This window comes from Hipposideros armiger, unplaced genomic scaffold (genome assembly GCF_001890085.2).
Source record: "Hipposideros armiger isolate ML-2016 unplaced genomic scaffold, ASM189008v1 scaffold_803, whole genome shotgun sequence".
Lineage (NCBI taxonomy): Eukaryota > Metazoa > Chordata > Mammalia > Chiroptera > Hipposideridae > Hipposideros > Hipposideros armiger.
In genome coordinates, this window is record NW_017732153.1 from 606098 (window position 1) to 625135 (window position 19038).

At 33.6% G+C, this 19038-nt stretch overlaps 1 protein-coding gene across 1 annotated transcript in view; it reads left to right on the top strand.

Annotated features, from left to right (window-relative positions):
* The window catches only part of ADGRL4 (adhesion G protein-coupled receptor L4), a 109677-nt gene that overhangs the window by 46983 nt on the left and 43656 nt on the right, over positions 1-19038 (top strand). The window contains exons 3-5 of the mRNA XM_019628672.1: positions 11116-11268; positions 17555-17704; positions 18417-18487. Of these exons, the coding sequence (XP_019484217.1) occupies positions 11116-11268; positions 17555-17704; positions 18417-18487 (374 nt within the window). The remainder of the gene's footprint in view (positions 1-11115; positions 11269-17554; positions 17705-18416; positions 18488-19038) is intronic.

Below are 19038 nucleotides of genomic sequence, written 5' to 3' on the forward strand. Positions count from 1 at the left end.
CCATTTCTTGTTCAGATATTAACACAATCATATCTCTGGGAACGTATAATAAAATGTGCAAAGCTACATCAAGATGGTATAACCAATGTAGGCATCAGGAAAGAAAATCATTCAGGCATGGGACAGCTATCTGTCAGAACTCTAAACTGAATGCTGGGGAAGTTATGTAAATTTTCAGTGCTATACAATATAACAAAAAGGAAAGAAGCGAAATCCTAGTTTAGCTGAGGAGAAAATGCTGACAAAACTCTGATAGTTTTTGCATTTCAATAACACCTGTCACACCTAAATGTAGTAAATATGGAGGTCAAGGTAGTAATCACGAATTATAGAAGGCAACATATCATCATAATAGTATGTATGTACTGTTGGTGGCAAAGATAATTTCAAATAATATTAGAATGTAATGTGAAAAAGCATTAGTCTATTTTATGATACAAAAAAGAAAGTACTATGTTGTTATATGCGTACATCCTTAAACTTTCAGTAAGTGTAGATTGGATATAGCTTTATTTTTTTTGAAAAATTTTTATTACATTGATGAAGTACCATTAAAATGTATGGCATCTTAAAATTAAGGAAACAAGGTCTCATTAATACTTAAATCAGGCTGGCAAAGATGTAGCTATATATTTTAATGTCAAACATGCCATCTCTATTTTCTTAGTCCATTGATTTATTTTCAAGGTTGCTTTAAACTCTTCTGTTTATTATTAACAAAATATAGCTGGATTTCATCTGTAATCTAGTCTAACAAATTATGTCACATGATGGGGAAATATGGGTCTTTTCCATTATTTAACTGATATTTTTATTCTACCAAAATTATTTCATGTTAGCTATTTTATTTTTATAAATTCATTGTTTTCTCTTAATTTTTATTTTGTCAGTTTACTTTACATCCCTTTTCTCCTTGTTTCATTTTTTTTGAAATATCAATTTTGAATTTTCAGTCCATTTCTTACTCCTGGTATTCATAATCAAATCCATATTTTAGCCTTTACTAAAATTAGGAAGCAACAATTCCTTTCTGCAGTGTGCTTTACTTACCCATTGGACTGTATCCTCACCCTGACCGAAATAGTATGAATCTTATGAACTCTACTATGTACAGACTACTTATTAGTTTTTTTTCAGTAAATATTTTCTAAGAGTCCTAATTATCTCTTAGACTACACATTCAAAACCATATAGTCATCATCCACTTGAATTTATATATTGCAGGGTTTATTGTCCACCACTGTTATATCGCCATCTACTTTTCCCCACCATTGAGGTCTGTCTTCTAAATTCATTATTATTTGATTTGAACACTACTTTGAATGTTCTCTTTTCAGAGTGCATCTGCTCTCTGAATTCATGTGTTTGTACAAGTGTTTTTCACCCTGATGAGTGTAAGATTTCTTTATAAGGTTAGAGAATGATAGACTCACAGTCATTTTATCTCAATGACTTGCACAATCTCATCCCTGTTAAAGAGAATCTGACACTATTTTAATCATTTTTCCCTTGCAAACTGGAAACTTTTTTTGTAACTGAGAGCTTATAATATTTTTCTATCATTGATTTGATTTTCCCTTTGAATCTGTGTTACTTTCATGATTAGAAACAAAAATCAGGGGTGATCGGTTAGCTCAGTTGGTTAGAGCGTGGTACTGATAACACCTAGGTTGCCGGTTCAATCCCCGCATGGACCACTGTGAGCTGCGCCCTCCCTAAGAGAGTCAACTATGCCACTGTAGCATGAAAGCAATGTGTAACCAATGACCATGGATGTCCCCCAATAAAATAATTTTTAAAAATGGTTTAAAAAATAGCTTAAAAATAAATAAAAATTTAAAAAAGAAACAAAAATCAATAAAGCTAATTTCTCAAAAACTATTTCATAACCATCACTTAAGTAAGAGAAAGACTATGGAAGTATTATTCATCTATAGTATTACAGTTGATAGATACAATGGAATGGAAACAATTTCAGAATCATTGACTCATATATTGAAATGAATGTATGAGAATATGTATCCTACTCTCTACATCCAATGAACAAGAAAAGTGTTTGCAACCAAAATGCCCATCGGTAGATGACTGGATTAAGAAACTTTGGTACATTTACACAATGGAGTATTACTCAGCTATAAAGAAGAAGGAAATAGTACCATTTGCAACAATGTGGATGGAACTAGAGAACATTATGATAAGTGAAATAAGTCAGTCAGAGAAAGACAAATATCATATGATCTCACTTATACATGGATTCTAAGGAACTGAATGGATGGGAGAAGTGGATGGAGATAGTCTCAGAGACACAGAGGAAGAACTGAGGGTTGTTAGTTGGGAGGGGGTGGGGATGAAGGAGACGGGGAAGGGATGAGACAATACAAATTGGTAACTGCAATATGGCCTCAGGGATAGAAAAAGACAGTCTGAGGAATATAATCAATAATGTTGTAAATATTTCTTAGGGGGCCAGCTGGACTCATGTCCTGTTGGGGAGACCACTTCATAGTCGGTGTAGAGGCCTGACCACCGCACTGTGTTTCTGAAGCTGATGTTGAATAATATTGTATGTCAACTATAATTACATATACATATAGTCACGGGACATGGAGTAGAGAGTGGGAATAGAATCAATGGAATTGTAATAGATAAGCATGATATCGGGGGTGGGAGGGCAGTACTTGGGGGCGAGGGGTTGTTACTTTGTGAGGGTGAAAAGGATAACTATTGCATTGTTCTGTATACCTGAAACTAACAATAAAAAAATTTAAAAAAAAAAGTGTTTGCAGTGTCTACAGATGCAAGATGGTTTCTTTTACTTCCATTTGCCTATTCTACCTATGTTCTGTTTTGCTTCTTTGCTCTAAAATATGTGTTTTAATAGTTCTTACAAAGAGAGAACCAAAACCAGAGAGTGGTATAAAATGGGGACATTTCTTTAAGTGCTACATTTCCCTCAAAAAATAAGTAAATGTGAAAACAGCAACAGATGCCATTTTACACTTGTTTTTTTCCTGGCATATATATCCTTTGCAAAATCTGATCCATAGTCAAAGACACACTTTTCCTCTCAAAAAACCTTGAAATGATACTTGTTGCTTTCAACAATTTAAAAAACACATTTCCACTAAATAAATTATAAAAAAATATAAATACCCAGCATAAACCCTTTAGTCTCATGTAATTCTACTTTCCTCACCATAATTCTAACATTTAGTTTAATGTATCTGACCTTTCCTTTACTGTATTACACTTATTAATTCTATGGTCATGGGAAATGTGAGTTTGTACAGGTGTGTTTTATAATCAACAATGGAAAAGTGGGAAATATAGCTTCAATATTAGATTCATTTTTTATCTGTTCTTAATAATTCTGCATACGTGAGTATGTAGATGTGGAGGGGCGGGTTACGTGTGTATCATACTCATATTCTGATGCAGAAGAAATCCCCAGAGGGAAGAGAGATATAATGTTATATCTTTCCTTTGGTCCCTTTCCTTGTCTTATATAGAAGATGGTAATGACAGTTCCAGTGAGGAAACAATAACACTATTACTTTTCTTGACTGACAGAACCCACTCCAGTTTCATTGCAGTTCTTTTTTTCTTTTCCTTCTGCTGACCTTTCCTTCCCCCTTGCCTCCTTCCTTATATGTTTACCTTGATAGTCTCAAGAAAAATACAAACCATAGAAAGTCCATAATTGAGGAAGCTCATAATGATGATTTTTCTAAGTTCATTAGAGTGCTAGGTATGAGAAGAGAATTGCCAGTGTTACTAAAAACAATTGAGCCCAGCAGGCTGCCTTGGGTAGAATAAAAAATAAAAATAAAAAAATAAAAAAAGCGTCTGCACTGCTCCACTTTTGACATAGAGGGCCTGTTTCACAAGAAACCACATAATGGTTATAGTCATTTCAGTGGTCAAATTTACAGAGCAATACTGGCAATCATATCCAGAGGGAGAATGTGTGTAAGAGTGATGCAGCTGTTAAATTTCCTTGGCTTTCAAGTTGTGACAATTAATTTGAGCACCAACAATAATACCTCAAGTGCTAGAAAAGAGAGGGGAGTATTTTCTCGTTCAAAGCTATTTTCCCCATCTGAGGTCAATAGATTGAAAAATAGAACACAAACTAAAATCTTATTCAGATTCTGGAATGTCAGTGACTTGTAAAACCAGTAAAAGTTTACTTTATAATACAGACAGTAATATCATATTGTTTGTTGTCAAAAATGTCTCATTTACTAGGATACTCAAATTTACTATTGAATTTGGCGAAATATATGCCCAATACTTTTGCCTTGTTTAGAAGCACACTTTATGACAAAGTACTCCTCACCCTACAATGCAAAGATACAATTTGGTCTTTGGAGCCCTGCAGTTAAGTATAAAATCTGTGTCTAACAGGTTCTCTAAACCGGCATAAGTTAACCCATCTGAGCATTAGTTTACTAATACGTAAAATGAGAACAATATCAACTATTGTATTATTGTAACAATTAAATAAAATGAGCCATCTGAGTGTTTGAAAAATGTTTTCTCTCTTCTTTATGAGGTATAAATCACGCTGATCTAGTTTTTAATATAAGCCCATGATAACTACAATAAATGAGTAACTCAACCACCAAACATAGGTACAAGCTGCCCAAATAGGTTTGAGAGGATATTTCTGACCCACGCATCTTTTATTATTTTAACCCCCAGTGTGGTTTTCTGGAAAGTTGGACTGAATCATGTGGAACTCCAACGATTTCTCTGGCCAACACTGAGAACAAAAACAGTGGTTCTTTTTATCTATTCTCACATCTTAACCTCTGGACTTTATCGCTCAGTTGGTAGGAAGAGGCAAACCGCAAACCCAAGGAAAAGCATAGACGGTCCAAAGAAAAGGAAAACACAAGAGTGCAATAATGCCCACAGCAACGTTAATTTACATGACCGAGATCAAAGAATGCCGAGTCTGGAGAGAGAGTCCATCCAGAGATACGTGCAAAGGGAGACAGCCGGCTTGCTCCTTGCACTAGAGCCCAGTAAACGCCAGGCTATCAATCCCAGCACATCCTCTGGAAGAGAAGAAGGGAGTCTAGAGCGCCCCCTTGTGATTAAACGATTTATGGAATAAGGCTGACTCTCCACCTGTTGATGTTTGAATCTAAATGCCCTAAAGGCATGTCCGCCTCTCCCAGTCTAAGGGAACTCACTCTCTCAGGCCTGAAGGAAGCTTCTCCTGGGCTTCTCCCTGTCCTGGTCAGTGGATCCATTTACCCATCAAATCCCTCCAGGTCAGAACCTGGCAGTCACTCCTGCTTTCTGCCTCTCCAACTAACTCCTATTCAATTAGTCTCCAAGACCCACTGATAGTTTTTAAAGTATTTTATTATGAAATTTTTCAAACATACTAAGGTAAAAATAATAATATAGAGATCCGCATGTAGCCAATATTCAAATGACACAATTTTCAATTCATATGTTACCTAGTTTAATCCTTCCTGCTTTCCTTTCTCTCCCCAGGTGACTGACTTTTAACACCTAAACATTTCTGAACTATAACCCACCCACCTTTCTCTTTGATTCTGCTTTGGTTAGTTATTCATGGCTTGCAGGGTTCTACTAGGTCTACCTGGATCTTAGCTAGTTTTCCTTATATTTCAAAACCTGTTTTGAAATTAAGACCCCCATCAGAATTCTCCACTACAGACAATCTAATAATGGCCACCCTTTATCCACTGAATATAGTCCCAACCCCTTAGCAATTGTTTTCCCAGTTTAGGCCATGCCTACCTGCTCAGATTCCCGCCCTAGAGCCTGTACCCTCATATCCCGTGTTTTCTAAAGTAAGCTCGTCCTGCAAACTCTTTCCTTTGTCTCAACAAATTACTGGGCCCCTTTCTTTGTCTAAATTCTTCTACTTCAATGCCTGGATCAAGCATCCGCTCCCCTTCTAAACCTGTCCTGTGAACCCCCTTCACCCTTTTACCTTGAAAACTTGTTGAGGGAGCCATTCTTTCCTTGGAGTTATCATTGTCCTGCTAAATGGCTCTTTTATTTGTTACACATACTGCATTTTAATAATTTGGGTCTTTGTCTGTCTTCTCCAATAGCCATGGATCCTGTTATGTTACAGGCTGTGTGTACGCCTTTGTTAATGCGGCTCTCAACCCAGTGTGTTAGACATGTGCCAGTAAGAATTTTTGCTGAAAGAATGTCAAATATTGGGTTGTTGGAAAAGTCATGACGTATTTTTTCTATGTTTTTCATTGCAAAAATGTGTCACGACTTTTCCGACAGCCCAATACTTCTCCGTATTAACAGTTTTTGATAAAATTAAAAAAATATATCTCCATTTGAACTGTAGCATAATGAATTTTACAGGTGGCATCGTAACCTAAATATGTACTTTATAATCCCACAAGAAGGATTAAAGATAGAGCTACAGATAGTTGGTAGCAAAACTGACAAATTGATTTTAATAATGGAAATAAGAGCACAAAAGAAGCAGGCTTCTATTTTCCTATATTATCCCCAACCAAAGAAACTTTCTCCTTGAAAATTATTTATTATGAAGCTGGACACGGGAAAGTTTAAGGCAATTTAAATAATTCAAATTTATATATTACTTCACAGAGATAATTTCTTGCCTATCTCCATCCACTATCTTAGGGGAAGAGAGGAGGTTACTTTCAGATAAGTGGTATTTTATGGAACAAGATTTGAGTCAGACCGTTAGGGAATTTGTCTATATTGTATATACAGTTCAGAAGACTGGGAGATTTTTTTTTTTTCAAATTCTTGATAAAGTTAAGAGGTCAATGCTCAAAATCACACAGTAGAGACACACAAAAATTATTGTCAATCTTTTTGTTTTGCCTATTAATATGTCACCAAGACTTTTAAAAAGGTGTTGGAGTCAAATAACATATTGGCATGTTAATTTGTTTTTAGAAACACAATCAAGTGATATAAAGTCTCATTTTCTTGGACTCAGACCAATACCTCTGACTTAGCGAGTCTTTTTTTCTGCTGTACTTTTGCATATCATTTTTGCAGCTATAGACCACAAGGGAGACAGTCTTCATCATTCTCTGTACTACCAATAACTGATCTGAGAGCACAATTCCTTTTAAAGTTAATATAAACTTCTCCCTGTATGCTATGAAGGGAGTCAAATTTTGAGATCAAAATTGAAACTTTTTATTTTAATAAGAACTCAATTATATGCTCCTGTGTTAACTTGCTTTAAAATGTGAACTCTGACAGCAGGGCACAGATTCTGACTTTTTGATTAATTTTTACTTATTTCCCAGTATAGACATATTCACATTTGGGAACTGGGAAATTCCATAAATATTTGAGTAACTGAATGATTGAATCAAACCCAATGTGTGTGAAACATATTCCTTTAGCTTCATTTAGATGCTTGTGTTCAATTTGTGAGCCACTCTTAGTTAATTTTAACAAATTAGTTTAATTTCTTTTCTATGCATACATAGCTATATGTTTCCTATCTGTATGTATGTATATATATAAATATAAATATATATACACACATATATATTTGCATATATATGTATATATATAGTCATTAGAGTTGCATAATATATCACTGTACACAAAAAGAGATAAATAACTAAATATACACATGTTAATAAAGTATTAACACTTCAGCATTTTACATTAAGGCCATTTACAATTTATCTTACTTTATTATTATATTTTCAGCTATTTTCCTCAATCCCTCCAACCTCCATATGTTTTAGCTTGGGGTGACAAATGCTTGGCCAAATGCTAAATCTGAACAAAGTGTTTTAAATATGCTTTTTAAATTTTAAGTCTTTAGCTGTGGTGTGAACTTCCCACTATCATAAGCCACACCAACATTCTATTGTCTGGCACCTGGTGAAGTCAAACGTTAATACCTACCTGCCTGGCCTATACAAGTTTTTGAAAGCTCAACCTTTGTTCTTACATGTCTCCAAGTTGTTGGCCTCTAGGGGGAGCTCAAAACTCTTTTCTTGAAGCTTACCTAGTCACCCAAGAATGTATCAGGCCACATGCCGGAGAGTAGAACTTTCAAGGGGTCAAGAGATTGGAACTCAAAATATCAGAGAGGCGCCTTATGGTGAGGTAAAAAGAGGCCTGATGCCATAACAACAACAACAACAACAAAAGGGGTGAGGCCTAGCCTACCTTTGTTCTAGACCTTGGAGAAAATGCTCTTCTTAAGGGCTGACTGGTTTTTCAAAGCAAATGAAATGGTAGTGTGCCAAAAGCAGAGATTTGGGTGTGTGCACAGAGCAAAAGACACTCTAGGTAATGCTGAGTTCCTTTGCTTTAGGGGCAGGACTGCCTCAAACTTAGGAAAGGATTCTAACATAGGGTCTTACCAGTCTTACCACGAGATAGATCTGAGTTGAAAAAAATCTTTGTAGTAATGAAAATCTTACATTTGTTGAGCTTTGGATCTCATGGAATACCAAAAAGTCCAAAGGCCAGGTCTGAAATATTTGAAAGTCTGTTTCCAGAGATCTTTTCTGAAGTAAATTACATAATTTTTTTCTATATCATAAAATGAAATAACATCATTTTATTAATGTTTTGGATAACTTTTACTAACATGGAATAATTCTTAAGAAAAAAATGTTACAATAATGGTACCATTTAAGTCATGTACAAAAGTGGATATTCTCCATCATCTGAATTAACTTTAAAACGGAGGTGCCCCAAAGGATGAATGTAATAGAATTATAAATGATTTTTATTCTTTCTTTTCAGCATTCTTTCAAAGAATTACAATAAGCAGCATTAAATTATTGGAATTTTTAAAACTGAATTATGGGGAAAATAATTTTATTTCTTCTTGTATTTAGTATAGAAATATTTTACCCATACTAATGAAATCCTGGAGCATTTGGAGATCTTACATTATAGATTCTTTATAAATGTCTTTATTATCAAAATATATATATATATATATACACACACACACATATATATATATTAAGTAATCTTTTATTGTGCTGAATCATTATATGTTTGTATGTATTTATAGCAGCTAGCCTATTATAATTAAAATAATAAGTCAAAGTGGTAAAATATGAATACTAAAGTTATGGAGGAGAATTATATAGGTTGAATATCTTGAAAGGCTAAGATTTACAAATCCCACCTAACCTGTCCATAGTAGTCATTTTGAAAAAAAGAATTCTCCTACAGTTGTCTGCCAAATGTCACCTTCTATACTTATAGCCTTAATGTTTGAAAATGAATAAGTAGAAATAAAATTTGAGTTAAAAGTAGAATGCAAATAAAATTTTCATTTTCCTTCTGAAATCACTACTTCAATATCTTTTCTTCTCCTAAAACAGATCCATAATTCATTAGATACATTCTTATATATTTTGGCTTTTTAAAATCATCCTCACAGAGGCAGCAGGATGAAACAGTTAAGAGAACAGGCTTTGGAACCAAAATACCTGGCTCTGCAACTAAATGGCTGTGGGACGTTGGCAAATTACTTTTCCTCTCTATGCCTTATTTCCCTCATTCGTTCGAGAGGATAATAATGGTACCTATTTCCTGGAGCTTATGTAAAGATTAAGTGAATTAATATTTATAAAACGTTTGAAAAACATCTCCAACTCTTACTTATCACTCTATATGTGCAATAGCCCATGTGTGAATTAAATGTTACACAAATTCATCCTTTAAAAATTTGGTTTGATTAAAATGGAAAATTAAAATTCAAGACATTTTTCAAACCTGGCTGGTTTTTATACCTATTCTCCCATGATTTCTCTCTGTGCTCCTCAATTAGGCTTCCCTCTACCCTCAGAAATACCTCATTCACCTTTATGTTTGCACCCTTGTCAAATATGTCGTCTTTCTTTAGTGACCGTCCTTCTCTCTATGTAATCAATACTTACCTATCCTAGATTGACCAGTCTGGCTCTATTAGTTTTCTGTGGCTTCCCTAACTAGCACAAACTCAGTGGCTCAAAGCAACACAAATTTACTCTCTTTACAGTTTTGGAGGCTAGAAGTCAGAAATCAAGGAGTAAGAAGAACAATGCTCCCTCCAAAGAGCCTAGGGAAGAATCTTTCCTCTCACTAGATTCTGGTAGTTGTCAGCTATCCTTGACATTTTTATAGCTGCATCACTTCAGTCTCTGCCTCTATCTTCACATAGCCTTCCCCTCTATGTCTCAGTGTCCAAATTCCCCAATCTTTGGATTGGGGCCTCCCTAATCCAATACAGCCTGATTTTAACTTGATTACATCTGCAAAGGTCACATTTCCAAATAAAGTTACATTCATAGACATGAGATTAGCACTTGAATATAGCTTTTTGAGAGATACAGTTCAACTGACAACAGGGTTTAATGTCACCTGGAAATATTCTCTGTCTCCTCCAGCCCATCATAATCAGTTCTGAGAAGCACTTATTTTCATTTGTTTGATACATAATATAAATCTGCTTTCTGATTTTACCGAAGGGTTTATGAATTTATATCTTTTCTGGTAAATTGTGTTATAAGAGTATAAAGGTAAAGACTATGGGCCATGATATAATTTTTTTATATTTGTATACTCTTACATAGGACAATATAATGCATATAGTAATGAATAAATGAAGAGATGCAGACATAGTAATACAAAATTGTTCTAAGGAATAAGTGATAAAAATAAATGATATATGATTACAGCATGTCAATTTACAAGCTCTGATTTTTCATTTTTCACTTATGGTATGCTTTTGACTGATTATAAAGAGTATTATATTGTATATTCACAAATTAGTACATATTTATTGACACTATTATAATTAAATTACATATAAATATATTTCATATATTCCAGTATAGATTCAATAGCTATATTGAGTGCTTTTGAAGGAAGAAATTCTGTTTTGCTTTGTCACTACAAAGAAGGTTTCACATTATAAGTAAGAATAAAACAAGTGTAAAATGTGGATTCTTCAGTATTGACTTTTCTTAGAAATAAACTTTGCATTACTTTAAACTACTTAACAGTCAAAATTCCCAAATACTGATGGAAAAATATTAGGAATTCACCTCAATCATAGAAAAATAATGTTTTAAATTTATATTTCCACAGATGATAATGAATGTGGAAATTTAACCCAGTCCTGTGGTGAAAATGCTAACTGCACTAACACAGAGGGAAGTTACTATTGTATGTGTGCAGCGGGTTTTAGATCCAGCAGTAACCAAGACAGGTTTATCACTAATGATGGAACCATCTGCATAGGTAAGTCAACTATCTTACTTCAAATTGATTTCTATCTCATTGCTTATTACCTCCAGAGATTAAATAAAAATTCAAACCAAATGCTACCAGTCCTTGATTATACCCTAGTTGTTAAATATTTTCAGAAATTTTATTAATTCCTTCATTTCTGTAATGTTGTATAATTATCAATGACTATGGAATATTTATCCAAGGATATAAAAGGTTTTTTTGAGAAAAATCAGTTTACCAAACAAAATTCATGATGCTATGAGATCTAGCATGGGGACAGACAAAAGAATAAATATTTACACTTTAAATACTAGCTCAAAAAAGTTATGATTTTCATCACAAGATATTGATGCTTTTATAAATATGCATGCTGAGATGGACTCTACATTTCCTTAGAATATGTTCAAATAGTCATTCCTTATGAAAGAATTTCCCTCGTGCTTTACTCCTTTCTGCCAGAATTTTTTCACACTTAAGATCTACATTAAGTTCTTCTGAACACTAGAGTCCTATTAAGAAAATCGTTTCAGTTTCACTAAAATGTCTTCTTGAGGGATAATAATTTCAATTCAATCCCTAAATGAAATATCATGCTGAGTCTGAAAAGAGTATCTAGAAGACATTTTCAACTGTCCTTCTATTGTAATTTGGTCACACATTTGATTTATCAGTGCCTATAGAATTTGGATTATAGTCTGAGAAAAAAATGATTATTCAGAAACTTCGAAAGATGAATAATTTTTCAGAGGCAAATTCTCTGAAGCCAAAAACTTTAACTTTGAAAAGAAGTTATAAAGCATGGTTTCTAATAAAAAAAATTGCACAGTTTACCAACAACTATTATAGTATAATTAATTATGATTGATACAATTTACAAGATTAATAGATGAACTAAGGCCCTGAGAGTTAAATCGCATAGCTTGGAGTAGATGGGGGACTTGTACACAGGAATAACGTGCTGTTTCTACTTTACTTAGTTAGAGAAAAGAGAGAGATCCAGGTAAATGTGGATCACACTAAGGCCTTTGATTATATCCCCAGTGAGATTCTCATCAGTAAGCTAAGGAGAAGTCTGGCAATGTTATTACTAACAACATGATGAGTCAGGAGATAATGTTCAAAGAAAATTTATCACCCAAATCTCTGTATCAAAGAAATTGTCATGTCTCATGTACCTATGGTTCCTAACATTTACTCTGCTGTGTAAACAGTAAAGATTTTATTCTCCTCTTTTTATAGCCAAGGGGAGTGCAAGGCTACTCCCAGTTCATTTGGCATAAAAGGGGGATTAGAATCATCGTCTTATATCAAGCAAGCCACTGTCATTTCCACAGGAGACTGAAGTGGGCTGGCTGTTGAAATCTCACACACTGCTCTGAATCATGCAAATGTAGTAGATCAAGCTTTGCAAGGGCGTAAACGATTTAAAATATGAAATGCAATACTATTTGCATTGAATGATAATTTTATCTTTAGGGTTTGCAGCAAACATTTTTATTGGAATATAGCTTTAGAATATATTCAGGACATAGGATAAACACGAAGTTCTGCCCAGGAAACTTACAGCGCCTCACTATTTGTTCTTCTCCAGTTTATACGCCTGTTGCTTGTCTTAGAATATTATTTAATATGCGTACTTTACCTTTAGTAGTTAAATTCTAACTATGTAGCTCTGGAAGCCTTACTGAAACGTTCCAGTTCATGAAGGAATCTAACTAGTGACATCTGAAATACTGGAATTTAATACAGTTGTAACTGTGCTCTTAATACCCACTTGTCTCTAGAAGACATCTTTCTTTTTAATTTGATCATGTTTACTTTTTCTTATTATTAGCTTCAGGTGTACAAAACAATGTAGTAGTTAGACATTTATACCCCTCACAAAGTGAAAACCCCTCTTCCCCCCAATCTACTACCCTTCTAATCATGTTTACTTTTAATATGGCTCAATTCACAAAGGGCTATATTTCCCTGTTCATGTTCCTTACAAATAGAGAATTCCTGTATTAGAAAAAAACTGAATCACAGACACAGAGAACATACACACACATAGATGATTCAATACCAACATTTTTTGGGGGTGTAATATACCATAATTTAAAACTCTTTTCCCCCATACTCATTTATTATTGAGAAACGGTGGCCCTAATTTTTTGCTAGTTCTCTTTTTAGCTACTTTAAGTAATCAGTAAGCACAATAACTATATTAAAACCCAATGCTCAGTACTGAGTTCTTCAGTTTCTACCTGTTTTGTTTGATGGATTATTCAATGAAAAACTCATTCTCTGGAAAATTGTTATTTCTAACCAATTTTGTTGTCCTTAAGGATTATGCTTTTTTGAGAAGCAGGACAACTATTTCTTTTCTTCCAGTCTTGTAGTAATTTTTGTTGTGCACTATGATAATCCTCAGGGAATGTGAACAGAGAACATAATTCTATTCCCTTTTTTTACTTTAGTATATCACCTTGTCGTGTGCTACCTCTGATTTGAAAGTTTAGCTGATACTTAAATTTGACATGTCTGATAATTACAGTCATTAAGAACCTGTACATAGAGATAATGATAAAACTCCAATTCAGGGCAAGAAATGACCCAAGCAAAATTCTTTACCTTTAGTCTATATTCAAATACTATTTTCCACAGGTAAGGTAATTTTGTTGCAGCAGGCTTTGAGTGAGATTTAGCACCATGCCTATTTTTCTTTCCCTTGGAATAACAGTAAAATAGAACTTCAAATGCCCAGCTTCTGAGAGACCTCTATTCAGACTCGCATTTCCAAGTGGGGAAACTGCGGCATCCATTAGTAAAGTGACTCCCCAAGGACAAATGAGTAGAACCCAATAACTCCTTCATGTTTACTGTGTGCTTAAGAGCTGCGTTTGCTGCTTGTAATTTTTTTATGTCCTATCGCCTTAGTTACTCTGATAGTTTCAGATTTTTTTCCTGGCTTTGAATAGCATTAATTATTCAATTTTGTCTTTGCAAATTATTTCCAGTAATTGAACATTTTATCTTTTCTTTGCAGTCTGTGAGTTAAACAACTTTAGAAACTTCAGCTATTGATGAAAGTTATAAGAATCAAAACATTCATATGACCATGTTTTGAAAGAAAATTATGATAATATTCTTCTGGGTTGGCTCACTGTAGACATGAAAAAAGGCATAGCCTTATTAATGAAAAAGTAACAAATGAATTTTTTGATGTGAAAACAAGTAAATGATTTCCATGATGTGCCTACATTTACAGGAATAAAGTGAGCATTATTAAGTCTAATGTTAGGTTGGTAGTGGGAAAAGTGGATCAGTCATTAAATATGGTAGGTCAAGTCTAACCGAACAGAAATAATTACATAGTAGCAATTTAGTTTTCATTAAGACTGGGGAGAGCTTTCTTTTTCTCTTTAACCGCTCTGGGAAGTATCAAGACATGGCAATCCAATGAGACGCTCGCTATCAATCTGTTTTCTCCAAACCTACATATTCATAGAGTTCCTGCTATTACAAAAACATATAAATAGGATCACTGGACCTGATTTCTAATTATAATATCAGGTACCTCCTACACCTTAGGCACTACTACAAACACCATGTATTTCCTCATTTGTTATGAAAAAGAATACTTTGGAGTTAAAAGATATTTTTTATAGTATTACCCAAGGTCATAAAGCTAATGTGTGCTATACAGTCAGGGAGGAGCCATAGTGGTTTTATTAGATCCAAGCCAATTAGGCCCTACAAGAGACTGCAAGAGAAGTCAGTGTGGACCTTGCTGCTAAATGGCAGTCCCATTCATTTTGGCTAAGCCAGATTCATCCCATTTGGGCATGGGATATTTTTTCAGTATTTTATGATTCTCTCTATATTACTAGGTAGCAAAGGGGCATAGAATGACAAACTGAGGATAGTGGAAGCTCTTTGACTACCATGGCACACAGCCAGTTGTCGCAGCCGCACATTTCATTAGTAAGTTAAACTCAATAAACTCTATTTCTGAGGCCTAGAGTGAGAAGGATATCAAATTCAGCACGCACATTTTAGAGAAAAGTTATGGGGATAAAAAGTATAAACAAAAGTATAAACAATTTGGAGAACATTGCTTTGATGAGATGATTAAAGTTTGAAAAACATTACTTTGGTAGGATATTTAATTTTATAACACTTGGAGTCAGAATATTAAAATTTGCATAATCCCTATTTTGAATGCTAGTCTCCCAGGATTACTACCTCATTTTTACAGATTAACATTCTATTAATTGGTGAATTCAGAAGTTGAAATACCTTACTTGGTGTAAGTCTGACATTCTGGAATACCGACTAGTTGAATGAGTGGTGGTAAAGGGCCTAAACTAGAGCAGGGACCCCAACATAAGCAGCACAGGGTGGGGAGGAAAGTTGAAACACAGTCGGTTATGAGTACCAAGATTGTGTACACCTGTGTTCAAAGTGCAGGACGGAAGATGGAAATTGAGCTTGTAGAGCCAAGATTTGTATGTTGCTCAAAGATTGGGTGCAGAACAAATTTCCCAAGAAACGCTGCTCCTTTAAATAATTTTCAAATTGAGACAATCAATACATAGTTTACTGTTAAGCCATAGAAAGCATCACAAAATTAAACATGGCTATTCAAAAACTAGCTTTCTTATCCATGAAAGAAATTATTCTTTTTACATTACTTCACCATTCAGTTCACACCTTCTTTGGGGTGTTTTCCCTGTTTGAATATAGCACATACTACTTCTTCAGCACTACTCCAAAAAAGACTAGTCTTCTGCTTTCTTATATATTTTTTCTTACTTTATTGATTTCATGAAAAATAACAACCTTAGTCTGCACTCCCACCTGGTTTCTTTTCTTCAGCACAACCTGGAACACTTTCCCCAATTGTTCTCCGTATTCCAAGAGTCAACCTGCAATTATTCATCTGCTACTTTATTTTCTGTCTTTTTTTGTTTGTTTGTTTGTTTGTTTCTGAACATATATATGTAGAAATGATAGAAAGAGGGTGAGGATGCTAGAGCAGCATTTCTATTTCTTTAAAAGTAGTGTGCTCAGATTGCTGGGTAGTACAGATCAGGAATACATAGACTTGGCAGAAGAACAAGGGATTTTCTACCTTTTTTTTCAGGACTTTTAATTGTCTTCTTAAATCTGGTACCATCACCTTTATTAGCTAATAGACATTTCTTCAAGAATCTGGCAAGACGTTATTGTCATTTTCAGTTCTTGGTGGCATGAGTTTTAATGTTTTCCTGTATCTTTTTTGCATTTTAAAAGTGAAAAATTAGGATCAGCTATATTTAAGATAACTAACTAAATGGTATTTTAAATTCGACAATGATCACTCCCCCTCTTTATGGCAATTGGTATTGTGCCACTCTATTAGTTGTTTAAAATTAAATTGTATACTTAAGAGTACAGATTTATTCATTACTCTAACATAGAGTAGCTCAAGATGTCAGAGCGAGGCTGGGAACAAAATAATCTTTGCATTAGTTTAAAGGAACAATCTGTACTCTTCAGTTCCTTGGAATCATTCTCTATTGGAACTCTGCCTACTGTCAGAGTATTTATACTTTATTTATTACTTTAAGACATATTTCACTGTAGTATATAAAATTTTAGATTAAGAGTATAAAGTATGCGAGTTTAAAACCTATAACTTTTTTTGTGGCTTTGAAATATGGCTACTGAAAATCTAAGAGTTAATTCTGCACAATTTGTTGCTTTATCTAAGATGAGGATGCATTACAAATCATAACAAAATATAACCTGAACTAAAGTAATAAATTGTGGTAAAATTTTAAGGGAGTTGAATCACACATTCTGCTACATCTGAATTTTAAGTTAACTTACATGCAGAAATGAAGCTTTGGAAAGAAAGGGGGCTGCTCTTTTTTATCCTCCGGATTTATCTAAATTCAATTGTTATAATAAATGTAGTTTAATACTAGAAAGCAACGTATTTTAAAAATTGGTTTTATATTAAATTAGGACTAAATTTTACATAATCAATGATGAAAATTACTTTATTGATGAATCATGCTATTCAGAAAACAGCCCAAGAGTTTGGATCATGAATAATATTTTAAATACATTGTCAAAATGAATTGGCCAAATCAGGGTTAAATAAATATATGCAACTAAGATGGCTCTGTCATTTTTTCAAAATGATGGGATTTTCCTTGCATTCTTATAGAATGTGTTATGAAATCACTAACTATATGTAATATTATTTACAGTGTAGCAACATTATGAGTACTAAATAAAAAACTTAATTTTCAAATATTTCTAGATATAGATGAGTGTAATGAATCAGCTGCCTGTGGTGATCATGCAGTATGTGAAAACGTGGATGGTGGGTATAACTGCTCCTGCAAAGAAGGTTATCAGGCATCCACAGGAAATGCACAGTTCACACCTAATGATGGCACTTACTGCCAAGGTAAATTATATTATTAAATGTTATGTATTACCAAAAAACTACCGTATTTCCCCATGTATAAGATGCACCTTAATTAGGGGCATGAAATTTGAAAAAAAATGTATTACATAAAGTTATGGAACTCAAGTTTTATTCATCATAAAATTCATACAACTCTTCATCACTGTCAAAATGCCCAACCATTAGCTTGTCCTCATCTACAACCACTGTATAAGATGCACCCAGTTTTTAGACCCCAAATTTTTCGAGAAAGGGTGCATCTTATACATGGGGAAATATGATATACAAAATATGTAGTACACAATTGTGAAGTATCAAAGAGCTATACCTGTCAAGAAATGTGCCAGTATTCCTTTATTGTCTTAAAATGAAATAAGAAAAAGTATTGTTTTATTTAATGGAAGATGTAGACCACATGTTTTATGTAGTTAACATAGCTATAGTCTTTAGGCTAATTACAATCTTACATTTTTCATAAAATATTGTGTATTCTAATGAATAAAAATGAATAAATTTTATTTTGAATAAAATTTTTAAAATAATGAATAATTAAAATAAGAAATGAATTTTAATGAATAAAATAAAAACTGAAAATGAAACTCACATGTTAAAAATGTTTTAAATGTTTAAATAACTAAAAGAAATCATTAGAAACAATATAATCTTAGGAAAAATACTTTAAAAATTTACTATACATTTTCTTTTTCTACAGAAAATGTGAATGCAGACTGTCATTTAGATAATGCCTGTATTGCTGCAAATATTCATAAAACTTTAACAAAAGTAAGTAGACTAGTTGAATTAAACATGTATTTTATTTTGACATTTTGATTTCAATTAAAATTTTTCCAATGTCAAATTTTAAAAGGAGCAACAAGTGGCTGATCTTTATGTAGAGTTGAAACTATTTACATACAGAGATCTCAGTATTTTATTTGAGACACAAATAGGATTAATTTGATAATCCCCAAAGTATTGAGGAAGAATACCTATTTAACTTATGCTGCTTTCTCACCATTCAATATACTGGAAAATTCTTTTCAACATGTAAAGAAGGTTGATGAATAAAATAGCAAAAGCACACTTTGACCCCTGGCCCTTTGCCACATTCTTAGAAGTGATAGCTAAATGATACTAGATTTTATACTCTAAAGTAAATATTTCAAAGAATAAATAAAAAGTGGGAATCCATCAAATTATTGTCATGTACCATATTTGCCGGCGTATAAGACGATTTTTTGGCGCTGAAAAATATGCCTCCAAGTGGGGGGTCGTCTTATACGCCAGGTACACTTCAGATAGACTGCCCATAGTGCTTGCCCCGTGCCATAGTG